The sequence below is a fragment of the Daucus carota genome, chromosome 3 (genome assembly GCF_001625215.2).
Source record: "Daucus carota subsp. sativus chromosome 3, DH1 v3.0, whole genome shotgun sequence".
Classification (NCBI taxonomy): Eukaryota; Viridiplantae; Streptophyta; class Magnoliopsida; order Apiales; family Apiaceae; genus Daucus; species Daucus carota.
The window spans coordinates 51,140,249-51,155,129 of NC_030383.2; the positions used below are offsets into that span (position 1 = coordinate 51,140,249).

Sequence of the window (14,881 nt, forward strand, 5' to 3'; positions counted from 1 at the left end):
ACACTGTAGCCGGGACTGTTGCGGTCACCGTAGCATGGTACTATATCACTATCAAATAAAAAATTTAATAAGTGATTATTTTTATTTTAAGAACATAATTAATCATTAAAATTTAAATATTCTTGGAAATTACTTATTTTTATATTATAACTCAAGTTTTTAGTCATTAAAAATGTATAAACGCATAATCATGCACATAATACTTTATTGTAGAAGCATTTAATTTTTTTAAGAATCGCAAATAAAATATCAAAAATTCATGGATTAATTTTTGATTTTCTATAGTCATCGTATTGAATTTTGACCAAACTTGCATCGTTCAGTGTCAGTAATATTTTGTACGGTCTTTCTAATGTGTGCCCAAGGGCACACAATAAGCACCAACTTTTATGAAAATGGCTTGTTTTGATTGGTGAAATTGATTTGAATGCAGGAGGGCCATTTACATTTATTATCCATCCACCAATCAAAAACTAGTATTCTCATGGATGTTAGTGACTATTGTGTGCCCTTGGGCACACCATAGAAAATTCGTATTTCGTAATATGCCTGTATACATTTTCAGAAACTACGGGTCCATTTTCTTTGTTCTCAATTAGCTAGGTTGCATTCATATTTGCTTCTGCTTTGCTCTTTTTCGTTCTACCCTCCTTTCCTTCCCAGCTTCGTATTCTTTCTACTTAGCCAACCACACTTTGTTTCCACTAATGTTGACCACTGCATGCATTCCTTTGTGGTCAAAATTTAGTCATCATTATACAGTGCACTGCTTGGGTGCAAGTGACAAGGCTTTCCATTCCTACAATTAATATTATCTGCTGGTCTTTCAAGTCTTGCAGGTTTGTGGAAATTTGCCCAACTGATGGCCATCCTCTCTCACAAAGGCCCAATCTGTACTAAAGGATGCAAGTGGAGATTTTAGTGTCTTTAAAGTATATACAATGGATACTCCACTAGTCCACTGAAAATCACATTGGCCTCACTTGAGTGCATATTAATGATACTCCCTTGATATGGGTCAAGTAAAATTCCATCTCCTTGTGATGATAAAACGGAAAAAATATTTTTTTTACCCAACTTATTGTGTCTTTAGAAATTTACCACTATTACCACTCAATTATAATTTTTTTATTTTACTCACTAATATTAGGTTCGGATCTAGTCGAATGAAACTTTTTACACTCAAAGATGATGCATCCTATCACTCAACTAGCATCATCAAATAATTACATACTATCACTATATATTAATGATGCTACAAAAAATAATCATAATGCAAGTAATTAAATCCGAATCTTTGTGACTAAAAAATATCGTGTGATGGAAGGTGGCTCAGCATTTTTATATTGGATATTGAATAACATTCCTTGTCCTGTCCCCAATATATAGATATTCTTGTTAGCTAGCAATTGCTGTATCTTCTCAAGCAAATATGGCACAGCATTTAACGCTTATATCATGTATCACTCTCTTCTTGCTCCTTCTGATTGTTCCATCAAATGCAGGAAATCCTACACGAAAAAAGCTTCCATCCAAATACGAAAACCTTGAAATTAAAGAGCCTCTTATGGTTTTATCCAACTCAAAAAACCCAGAGTCACTTCATGTTCCGTCCAATTCAGAAAACCTTGCAACTAAAGAGCGGCAGCCTTTCGGTTTTCTAAATCATCTTAAAGGAGGCAAAAAAGGGGAAAATTTAGCAGGCATTCGTGAGCTGAAAAAATATCTCAACAAATTTGGATACCTAAACTATAAATCTATAAATGCACATGATAATGACCATTTTGATGATATGCTTGAGGCTGCTGTAAAAACGTACCAGGCCAACTATAATCTCAAGATTACCGGTATACTTGATTCTGAAACAATATCAAAGATGGTGATGCCACGATGTGGATTTCCCGATATCATAAATGGGACTAATAGCATGACAAAGAAACATCAGGGGCATCAACATCACAGTCCTAACAAACTCCATATAGTCGCTCACTACAGTTACTACGGAGGCAGCTACAAATGGCCAGCTGGCAAGACTCATCTTTATTACTGGTTTGAAACGCACATAACCTCCTTAAGTGTCAAACGGGCTGTACGAGGAGCAGTAAACAGATGGGCTTCGTACACACAGCATTTCAGTTTCGAAGAAACTTTGGATTCCCAAAGCTCTGACCTGACGGTTACTTTCTATAGAGGTGACCATGGGGATGGTTCTGCGTTTGATGGTCCAGGAGGAGTTATTGCTCATGCATTTTTCCCAACAGATGGAAGATTACACTTTGATGCGGATGAGCCGTGGTCCATAGGAGCTATTCCTAATTATGTTGATCTGGAGAGTGTTGCTCTGCATCAAATTGGGCACCTTCTTGGACTTGGTCACAGCACTGTCCCAGATGCAATTATGTATCCAGGTATTTCTTACGGAGTGGTCAAAACTAATTTTCATCCTGATGATCGTCAAGGAATCAAAGCGCTCTATAACTTCTAGATGTGCTTTCTGCTTAAAACATCTAGATGTTGTTTGCATATGTCCTATATATGTATATATCTATGTTGAAGAGGGTTCAGCATGAGACATAAGTGTTTTGTTGCCCTTTTCTAGGTGTGTGTGTCTTGTTTGGCAGGAAGGCGATGAGGTTTTGTATTATAGAAAAAGATTGAGAGGATGGGATGATGGGTGATGGATGTGCATGTTATAATTTGTATGTTTTAGTTATCTTCAAATTTAAATAAAATAACCTCTCTCTTTTAATTTTAATTCTATATTATATTATTAATACCGATTATGTCTTATATATATAATTTATGATTTTTATGGTAGTTACTACCAGAAATGGACCTATCTACGACAGAATGAAGGCTTATATATGTCGTAAGTTTTGAATTTACAATGGAAAAATTCTGTCACTTTTTTAATAGTAAGTTTAAAAAAATGTCTCAATTTTCAATAATCATCATAAGAAGAAAATTTGCGACACATAATTAGTCGTGAGATAACTCATTTATGAGATAACTTTTCGTCATAAGCTAGCTACCGATGGAATCTGCTATGAATATCCATATACCAGAAACGGGGAATACCTGAGCTCACAAGTTTTGGACAAAACTTAAACTTCCGGTATATATTTCCGTCATAAGTTTTGTGACGCCCCCGGCCTGGGATGACCTCAGAAATCCGATCCGGGGATGTCAAACAAACTAACCAACTCAATATATGCTTACACAACCTTAACCGTAATTAATAACATAAATTTCTTACAACGTTTTCAAGTTCATGACAAAAGTTTACATCATAAGCTTCTAACGGAAACACAAACACAGGTATATAATACTAGCATCTTCCGCTTGACTTGCTACACGCCTCTCGTTTCCACTAAAACCTTAGTTCATCACATTTCTTATCCTTTACTGAACAGCTTTCTCCAAAAGTCTTTCGTGAGAAAGTTAGTGACATAAAAGAGTGAGCTCATAAAGCTCAGTAAGCATATATCCTACGATTCAACTGAGGTTTATCCAAAAACTAAAACAATCTTTTAATAAATAGTCATCAAGAATTTACCCATATCATCACAGCAAAATAGTTCACACAAGATTAAAACCGAGTATTCAAACATGATTAGTTCATCAATTCATCAAGTTGGGATCCCGGCCAACGAAACAATCAGTTTAGCTTTACTTTCAATAGGGAAGTATCATCATCAGTTCATCAAGTATCAATGCAAGAATACTCGTTTTTCATCAGTAAAACATCATTTCAGAATCAAATCATCATTTAAATATTAAACATCGACAGTGAATAAGTATAAGTACAGTATATACTTACAGTGCAGAATGTCCTAATCTAAGTCTCAAGTCCAACAACTTCTTTTCCTAAAATATTCACACATTTATTGTATTATTACCGAATCACGTTTATAATAAATCTCCAATTACTACTAATCAAATCAAATAAGAATAATTAAATTATAAATAACTAATAAAACAAAGAAAATAGCTTTTAGATTAATAACTTGATCAAGGACTAGGTGCCTAAGGATTCACAAGTTACCCATGTCTTACCAGGGTGCACAAGTTTTGATTAATCACAGTTTGGCTTTTACTATATATTCTCTATTTTCTTCTTTTCTCTTTTCAATGTGGGATGGGAGTTTCTTATTTACCAAACAAGTTACACATCTCCCACATTGATCACATATAGAAGGCAACTACACTCCCATCTCTATATAAACTCCACTTAACTTCAATATTTACTTGAGAATGTTTAGAACTTTCTCTTGGCGTCATTAAAGCCAACTAATTTCAAGTTTTAAAGTTATTATTTAGAGAAAATAGATTTATCTTCTCATAATCAAGCCACAAAAACAAAGGATGAGGTATAAAGTTAATGGACTTCAACAAGTCCCACTCGAGGAGATATACAAAATATATCACCTCTTTCTCTATAAACGAAGGATATGAAGCCAACATTTGAATGGCAAACTAAGATAAACATGTTGTTCTTTCAAAAAAAAAAGATAAAGATAAACATGTTGTTTTGTTTTGGGGACAATTTTAGTTGTCCCAAATCGAGAAGATAATAAAAGTCTACCTCAACCTCAACTATATATTGAGGTCAAGCAAATACCTACTAAAAATCAAACTTAGCTACATAGCCAAGTATGATTAATGATTAATATTTGGCTCCATAATTATTGACCAAATATAGTTCAAAATTTTAAAGCAAATAAGTGTTAAGGAGCTCACAAGAAATTTGGGTGCCAAAACATAAAATTGTTTTGTCCCAAATTGAAATGTTTATGAAAGTGAACCTCTTCCAAGCTTTATATAGGGAAGTAAGGGGTGACTCACCTAAGTACAGAATTTATATTTGTTGCCTTGGTTCCATTAGGAGCAAAAGCATTTAGAAGTTATAAAAATTTGAACATAAAAAAAAATAGTTTTGGTGGGTTTCGCACTTTTGTCCCACATCGAGCAAGTACAAAAGCCATTATCTATCTTTATCTATATAATGGGACTTAGAACCAACTTAAAAACCAAAAACAACTAGACTTGAAAGCTTTTATAGCTTTTAGTCCATACCAACTTAGTCCAACATCGAGAAGATATTGTAGAACTAACCAAGATACTTGCTCTATAAGAAGAGCTCTCCTACTAACTTTATTCCCATTGGAACATTTTCACTTTGGAGTGAAATGTTCCTTCCTACTGGACTTGTCTAGTAAAAGATGCGGGCTAATTTATTTTAGCTCGACATTTTTGAGCAAACCAACAATACACAAGACAAAATCTTATTAATATTTTAACTGAATATTTTAATAATATGCAAAATTCCTGAAAAAATAATATGAGAACATAATTTGTTTTACTTAATTATGAATTTTGTCGGGACATTACAAGTTTAATTAATATATTAGAAGAACATGGCGTATTTTCTGTATTTATCTCATTCTATGACATTCGAAACAGGTTTTACACTTTCCACTATATACACCATAAATGCACCTACGCAACGCCAAAAAAAGGTTAGGAAAAGCAAAAAAAACTGTTGCCGTAACCTTGAAAAGGGAAATCGCAACACTTTTTCGGTGTTGCCTTCAGCACCGCTGCTGTAGTGACATGTAGCAACACTTTTGCAACACTGGGATTGCAGTTGCAATAATCACTCAAGGCATCAGTTTGTTACACCTATAGCAACATTCAATAGCGTTGCAATTAGTCTGAAATTTTGTGATAAATGGGCCCACCAGTGGGGCCCACACTTTCGTAAAATGCACTTCCCAAATAAAATGACCTGATATTATAATTTCATCAATGCCAAATCACCTCAACAATACAAATAGACCAAACATCCAACCACAAACATATACTACTTCAAAGTCTAATAACATCCATCTAGTAGTAAACCTTGCTACTTTAAACAGTTAACCAATTAACTTCGACTTCCCAAAATAACGAAATACTATAGTTAAATAGTTAACTTCAACTAGAAAAAGTAGAGAATCAGTAGTTAAAAAATATCTCTAAGAACTGCCACCTCTAGTAAGCTGCCAAATTGATGTTGATGCCAGGATTCGCTTCCCCTATTTTCTTAAGCACCCAACTAAGGTTCTCTTGCACCTTCTTATTCACCTTGGCATTAACTTCATCTTGGACCTTCTTCTTCAGCTTTTCATCTATTTCAACAACAACATCTTGCCTTATTTTTGCTGTTAATTCACTTGTTTGCGAGTTCATCATGCCAGAACTTGAACAATTAGAAGACTTGGGACATCTCCCTTAAATCAATGATGGACCATGTGCTTTTACATCGTATAAAATTTCATCAACACCTTCAGCTTGTCCTCATAAATCTTTACCCAAAACCTTTTCAATTTTGTCCTACAAAATAAAGTCACAACCAAGTAAATGACAAATATAAAAGTCAACAAATGTTTGACATGTGGGAAAAAAATAAGGTAAGAGTACTTACAACTACAAATGTAATCACTTTCCTATCAGTCTTGTACTTGTGGTCATCTTTTCTCTTACGCGTCTTCGCAAAAAGTGTTGCATCTGAATCGTTGGCCTGAAAAATAAATTGATTAAAAAATATACAAAACTATTTGGTCATGGCATCTCATGTTTTTATTTTTCAAGACTTATGCATGTATTATCTAATTTGTGTCTGAACAGTACTCTATATAATGTAGGGGTTAAATATCAAAATGGTCACTGAAGTGGAGATCACATATCACTTCGCTCATTGATCTTAACGGGGTATCATTTCAATCATTAAAAAAGTACCTCCAAATTTTAGTTCAAGGAGTAAAAATATTATTTATAGAGTTTTATATATTGTTCTTGAATGTTACCACAAGCAAGTAAAAGGTTATGACTTCTAGTATTTATGGCAATATATTTAGATATTATCAATTTTGTTTACTATTTATTTTAATTAAACAAAACAATAATTATATAATAAAAAAGGAGAAGAAGAAGAAGGAGAAGAAGGAGAAAACAATAATTATATAATAAAAAAGGAGAAGAAGGAGAAGGAGAAGAAGGAGAAGGAGAAGCAGGAGAAGGAGGAGCAGGAGGAGGAGGAGCAGGAGGAGGAGGAGGAGCAGGAGGAGCAGGAGGAGCAGGAGGAGCAGGAGGAGGAGCAGGAGGAGCAGGAGGAGCAGGAGGAGGAGGAGCAGGAGGAGGAGCAGGAGCAGGAGGAGGAGGAGCAGGAGCAGGAGCAGGAGGAGCAGGAGCAGGAGCAGGAGGAGCAGGAGCAGGAGCAGGAGGAGCAGGAGCAGGAGAAGGAGGAGGAGGAGCAGTAGAAGGAGGAGGAGCAGCAGAAGGAGGAGCAGCAGAAGAAGGAGAAGAAGGAGCAGAAGAAGGAGAAGAAGGAAGAAGGAGAAGAAGGAGCAGAAGAAGGAGAAGAAGGAGCAGAAGGAGTAGCAGGAGGAGAAGGAGGAGCAGGAGGAGAAGGAGGAGGAGGAGCAGGAGGAGAAGGAGCAGGAGGAGAAGAAGAAGGAGGAGAAGGAGCAGGAGGAGAAGAAGGAGCAGGAGACGAAGGAGCAGGAGAAGAAGCAGGAGGGAGAAGAAGAAGAAGAAGAAGCAGGAGGGAGAAGAAGAAGAAGAAGAAGAAGAAGAAGAAGCAGGAGGGAGAAGAAGAAGAAGAAGATGTTTTAATTTTTTAGACAATTTAAAAAACATTCTTATATGTACGGATCCCCTAAACAGAAGACTGATCATATACCAGAAGTCTTATTTTGAATTATCTCGTTCACTCTTAATTATTCAAAAATAGATGTTTTATTATTTAAACGATCCAACCATACGGATGTTAATAAAATAATCTCATCAACGTCGAGACAAAAATTCAGATGATTTCGATGAACCGTAATACACTTTTATAACCTTTTTATTGTTAAAATTTACATAAATAAAATTTTAAATTAAGAAAATATTTTTAAAAAACCCGGTTCGCCTAATTTTCACGTTTCGAAGTCAGACATGTTAATTATAAACTTGACTAAGATGTTTTAATTTTTTAGACAATTTAAAAAACATTCTTATATGTACGGATCCCCTAGACAGAAGACTGATCATATACCAGAAGTCTTATTTTGAATTACCTCGTTCACTCTTAATTATTCAAAAATAGATGTTTTATTATTTAAACGATCCAACCGTACGGATGTTAATAAAATAATCTCATCAACGTCGATACAAAAAATCATATGATTTCGATGAATCGAAATACACTTTTATAACGTTTTTATAGTAATACTTTATACAAACAAAATATTAAATTAAGAAAATATTTTTTCAAAAAGACAAAACCGACCGATTGAAAATAAAACCGACCGACCTTGAAATTACGCGGAAAATGAAATTTTTCGTGAAAAATTAAAACACCAGCGCAACAGAAACGACGTCATTTGATGGTTCTGCACAGATTTCCAGGTCAAAACCGACCGGGTGGCCGGTCGGTTTTGTCGCGTCAGTATATAAACAAAAAAAAAGCCCCCCTTTTCTCTTTTATTCTCACACGAACACTGCTGCACCCTCTCCAAAAACCGACGAACTCAAGAACTCGAATCAAACACTCTCCAAACTCTTTCAAGGCGGCAAGAATCAAGAATCAAGTGCAATGGCGGCAAGAATCAAGAATCGGAAACCCTCTCCAAAATCCTCTTCAATGGTAGAATCCGAAACCCTCTCCTAACGTTTTTCAAGTTTAACTGTTATAGAGCTTAAATTTGTGTTAGTATAGAGCTCTATTGAACTTCAATTTGTTTAATTTGTTTAGTTTTCAAGCTTTTATATGTATGCATTGTATGTATATAAAATTTGTATATGTTAGTTTAGAAATCTACATGCAAGTTCTTGTCGTCGGTTATGTCATGAGAATGAAAATGATAGGTTTTAGTTTGTGTATATTTGTATATGTTAGTTTTAGTTTGTATATGTTAGTTTTAGTTTGTATATGTTAATTTGTATATGTTAGTTTAGAAATCTCTGTTTTTATTTGTTTTTATATTTTTGTAGGTTTTACTTTGTGTATATATGTACTCACATTCATAAGGAGTGCTTGGAATTTGGTTTTGTGGTTGTATTAAGGGGTTGTGGTTTGCATTTGGCATTTTGATATAATTAAGGTGTTGTGGTTTGCATAATTGGTTGTGAATGAAATTTATGTGATATAATTAAGGGGTTGTGGTTTGTATTTTGGTTCATAATTAGGGGTTGTGGTTTCATTCATTTTGGCGTTTATATGTTCAAAAAGGAGTCGATTCATAAGGTGTTGTGGTTTGCATAATTGGTTGTGAATGAAATTTATGTGATATAATTAAGGGGTTGTGGTTTGCATTTTGATTCATAAGGGGTTGTGGTTTGCATTTAAAGTCGATTATTTTTTGATTCATATTCTAACCAATGGTGTTTATGGTGTTTGATTAGGGCACCTTGTGGTGGTTTGTCATCCTTGTGGTGATGATCATTGCCTTAATGGCAAGAAAAGGCAAGGGCAAGGGGAAGGTCAAGGAGACAACGAAAGGCAAGGGAAAAGGGAAAGCCAAGGATACAACTTCCACCCGGAAGGGTAAAGGAAAGTCTAGCACCTTGGCTTATACGTGATGAGCCAACTGATTCGGATGAAGGCGGGGAGAATCCGAATGAAGAGGAAGTTCCAAGACAAAGGGTAGTTAGGAGGCCACGATCCCATTCAGCCGGTTTGTTTGGAAAAGTCCCTCCGAAACCAATCCGTATCAATATTTCAGGAGGACAGTAAGTCTACTTGTAGTAACTTATCTATATATAATTATATATATATATATATATATGTATGTATATCTATATATATATTTGTATCTTGCACTTGTTTAAATTTTGTTGACATACATATATATGTACATATAATCTCTTTTCACATTTTGGTAGTATTGATGATGATCAAGCAAAGAAGACTTTGCTTGCTATTGTTCGTATAAGGTGGCCGGTTGGACATTACACGTTCACCGACATTGTTGAATATGATGATGAATGGCTAAAACACGTAGTCGAGGAATTTAATGTAAGCTACTCTTCTTATGCTCACATTGTGATTTGTATGCATGCTTTTTTATTTATTTGTATTATGTGTAAATAGTCTAACCATATGTATGTAATTTATCTTGGTTTTATTATAATTGTAGTTATATTTCAAGCAACAAAAGGGACAAAGCCAGTCCGAAGCAAAAAATATAATTTAGAAGCATATCAAGAACACAATAAAGAGGACGTTGAATGAGCTCAAGACAAATATTGAGCAAAAATCAAAGGAAAGCGGAAAATCAAAATTGAGTTTAAGACCTGGATATTGGTCCGAACTTTTTTGGAAGGATTTATTAAATTATTGGGAAAAGAATGAGGGGCACTTGCATAGGTCATCCGTTGGATCTACGAACCGCAAGAACGTCGAGCGGTTGCATAGTGCCGGTGCCCGGTCTTTTAATAAAGTGAAGGAGGTATATATAAATATCTATTATCATACACACCTTAATTTCTTAATTAAGATTTAATTCACATATATATTATATTGATAATTTAAATTGTTTTTGGAAGGAAATGAAAAGGAAAGAACGAGGAAAGAATCCAACTCACCTTGAAGTATGGAACCGGACGCATACAAGGGTTGGAAGTGATCCCGAGCACCCTGTGTATACCACGCCGGCTGCAATGGCCATAGCGGTAATTAAATGATTGTCTTGTGTTTTCTTTTAAAGTTTCAATGTCCATTTCACTTTTTAAGTTGTTTAATGTACTAATTGATGCACATTTCTCTGTAGACACGATATGCTTCTATTCTAGAAAGCATGCCGGTGTCAGTTACACAAACAGGGGATAGAGACGAGCCCTTGGAATGGTGGTTGTCAGCAACCGGAGTTCCCGAAGGCAAAAAGCCTAAGAAGGACTACCTTGTTGGATTCCCCGAGGCTCGTGCTAGTAAACTTATTCCGACTCTCGCCTCACGTTACAGGGATTCAACAAGATGCGAAGCCGGTGGATCTTCCGATCAGAGACAAGAAGCCGTCATTCCCGACAATGTGTACCTCTCGGTCGTGCGCAATGTGCTCAATGAGGTCCGTGCGAACCCCCTTCAATTTCAGCGACAAATGTCTGAAGAAGAGATCGTGAATTTTGCAAAGACCGCACTAGAGGCCTCCGATCCAGCTGCCGATCCAAGTACAAGGGTTCAATGGAATTCTATGATTGGTGGGGAGATGGTACACATTGTGGGGTCGATGGTCGAGGATATACTCCTCAAAATGGAAAGGAAGGTTGAAGAGGTACGAATTCATATTTGTTATCTACTTGTATTGATCGAGTATGCTTATTGTCTTATTGGTTGTCATTGTCTATTATATGTGCAATTAGGAAAAGGAACGCAAACTCGCAGCGGAGAAGGATTATACTGATCCAGAGGAGCTGTCGGAGGAGGAACGCGGAGGACCCGAAGCCGGTGCTGATGCAGGTGCCAATGCTAGTGCTGCTTCGGGAGCGGATGCTAGTGCTGCTACCGGAGCGGGTGCTAGTGCCGCTGCGGATGGAGCTGCTTCCGATTCAGATGTTACATTAGATTAGTTTGGCTTTTGAATATTTGTGTTTTGAATATTGTGTTTAAGTTGGATTTGAAATTTGGTTAATGCTTGTGAAGGGATTTTGGTTTGCCCTTATAGACAATTATATGTTTGATGTTTGGGATTGTAGTTATGGTACATTTTGTTGTTGTTATATATGGTTGTGGTTTATGTTATTTTGGATATTGTTGATATTGTTGGTTGTTGATTGTTGGTAGCAGGTATGGCAGTATATAGAAACAGCAGGAATATTTTTTTTTTGATAGAAAACCCAGAAAACCGACCGACTACAGACAAAACCGACCACCGTTACCATTCAATTCACAGACAAAACCGACCGCTAAACACATAAACGACCACGGTTACCATTCAAAAAAGCCAGAAAACCGACCGATTGCTTATAACGCGGTCGGTTATCTTCGGGTGATCGGTCGATATATACGGTCGGTTTTAAGCCCTGCAAGCGGTCTGCTCGTTAACCGACCAAGTGAATCGGTCGGTTTTAAGCCCTGCAAGCGATCTGCTCGTTAACCGACCAAGTGAATCGGTCGGTTATGGGAAACCGACCGCCGTCGGTCGGTTATAAGGTCATTCTTTTTTTTTGACTTTTTTGGTCAAATGTTTATAACCGACCACAAGAGGTCGGTTTTGTTGCCCTCCACAAATTTGACTTTTTTGGTCAAGATGCTGTAACCGACCACAGACGGTCGGTTTTAGTGCCCCCAACAAATTTGACTTTTTTGGTCAACCAATTATAACCGACCACCGCCGGTCGGTTATATTATTCTTAGAACGATTGACCATATTTTGGTCAAACATTTAAACCGACCGACGTCGGACGGTTATAACTTTACACGTGGCTATGGCGTCCACGTGGCTCCAGATGGCATTGCAGGGCCCAGGGTAGCGACTTTCTTAAATAAGCAAAACCGACCGACATGTCGGTCGGTTTTCGTCTTTAAACCCGACCAATTCTTCATAACCGACCAGGTTACAACAGACCAGCATCTCCGGTCGGTTTTCGTGATAAAACCGATCATTTTTTGCTTTAACCGACCGTTTTGGGCAGTCGGTTTTGCCCTGTTTTTTTGTAGTGCAATGACAACAAAATGAATAAAGTACTCCCTCCGTCCCTTTTTAGTTGTCACATTTGGTTTCACGGCGGTCGAATTGATCAAAGTTTGACTGAAATTTATTAATATTTTATCAATTGAAAAAATAAAAAAAATATGTCAGCGGAAATAATTTTTAATCTACTTTAAGATGTATTTTCATTTTAAAATAATGAAAGTGTGACTTTTATTAATCTTTGGTCAAATATTAGTCAATTTGACCAAGAAAAATAGAAATGTGACAACTAAAAAGGGACGGAAGAAGTAATAGAAAAATAAATTTCCTACCATCTCGATATAACTTTCATAAATTAAATTGATACCAGAAAAAGAAAAAGTGACAAAAAAATTACACATATCTTGATCTTAACATAAGAAATGAAGTTAGTGATATTAAAGGGTTGTGAGGGTAATTTAAATCCTAATCACACTCTTGTAAATAGATAAAGGGAAAAGATATACCAATTTATGTCGAATTTGGGAGAACAAGGACCAGTGTGTACACATACTTTTGTCGACTTTCATCATTGGTTTTTGCCTTGTACTAAAAAAATAATAAAGAGAAATTAATTAATCACAGGTGAACTCCATATGTAAATATTAAATGATTTAAAATAAAACATTTTTATTATTTAAAATACTAAACAATATTTCTGACCAAAATAAAAATAAGCAAATATCTTCACAAAAAGCTTCCTCCAATCGAAGTACATTGTTTAGATAATAACAAAAAAATTAAAATCATCTTTACATCAAATACTGGTGTGCTCAAAAATCCGTTGTAGCACTATATAGGTCTGTCCATGTCTTGCTATGGAACACCCGCCAAGTTCACATTTTAGAAAATCTTTCTGATCATGCCAATCTTCAGTCTGATCCTAATAACAGTTTTACAAGTACAAAGGAAGTCAAGAACATGGTTATTATGATAGATTGTGAATGAAAAATATTGAATTATAGAATGCAGGAGTATAAAATAATAGAACACAGAATGAAAGAAAAATACTAAGGGTCGTTTTATTCATGAGTTTCTGAAATCAGATATGGGGTTTGTCCATTCCAAACCCATATCTGATGGTTGCGAAAACAAAATTTGAAACTCATACCTTAAACCCTCAATATATGAGTTTTTGATACCGAAGTGGCGAGGTGGGTATGAGATGGAGGTATGAGATGCATTTATTTTATTATTTTTTTCTATTTAAGTAATGAAAATATTTGATACAAAATTAAAGCAATGATGCAAAAATATATGACAATAATAATTTTATTACTATTTTTAATTAATATAAATTAATAACTTATTTTTTACAAAAATTGTATATATTGATTTCAGCACTCAACCAAACACAGATATGATACCTCAAACTCATACCACCCGATAGTATGCAAGTTATAGGAAACAATATGCAAATTGAAACATATAGGGGCCGTTTAGAAGAAGTGACTTCTTGCTTATAGTAAAGAAGTGGAGTAAAAGTGAGAAGTAAAGAAGTTAGTATTCTCAGCTTTTTAAAAGTGTTTCTACTTCTTTACACAAACGGGTCAAGAGAAGCAGAAGCCAGAAGCAGCTTCTACTTCTATGAACCAAACAGGCCCATAAATTCTTTTAAATTACATACCGGTCTTTCCGTTGAAAATTTAATTGGTTAAAGCAGGTTCATAATGTCAATTTCCATATCGAATCAACCGCAAAACAGAGCAAGATATCAATAAAAACAACAACGATGAATGTAATTATACAATGACATTAAAAAAAAACTTTACCAAAGCTTCTTAATATCTGAAAGAACATAGTGTTATCTGAATTATAGAAATAATTGTTCTTCGTTTTGATTACAATGTTTATATTAGTGAACATAATATTCTGCAGGTTGTCGAATGTTTACAAAATAGTGTAGGACAAAAAAAATTAAATTTAGATGACTAGATTATATGTTTTCCAATTCTGTACTCCAATACTCCAATGTTTTTCGTCGACTCCATAGAACTTAAATTAATATTAGGATATTTATCAAATATATCTCTTTGTAACATTTAAATTGCAATAATACAATCTTCTTCCAAAAATTACATATTTACTTCTTTTTTTTTAAATCTACAATCTATTTTGCTAATATACGTCTGCGTCTCCCGTTTCTCACCTTGATCTGTCTCGTTCACTCTTTGTCTCTCTCTCTC

The 14,881-nt window shown here is 35.3% G+C and overlaps 1 protein-coding gene across 1 annotated transcript; it reads left to right on the forward strand.

Annotated features, from left to right (window-relative positions):
- Positions 1-1,286: 1,286 nt before the first annotated feature.
- On the forward strand, positions 1,287-2,755 carry LOC108211054 (metalloendoproteinase 1). Its single transcript, XM_017382542.2, has one exon. It carries the CDS (start codon positions 1,433-1,435, stop codon positions 2,483-2,485), a length of 1,053 nt encoding a protein of 350 aa, XP_017238031.1. The 5' UTR covers positions 1,287-1,432; the 3' UTR covers positions 2,486-2,755.
- The last annotated feature ends 12,126 nt before the right edge of the window (positions 2,756-14,881 follow it).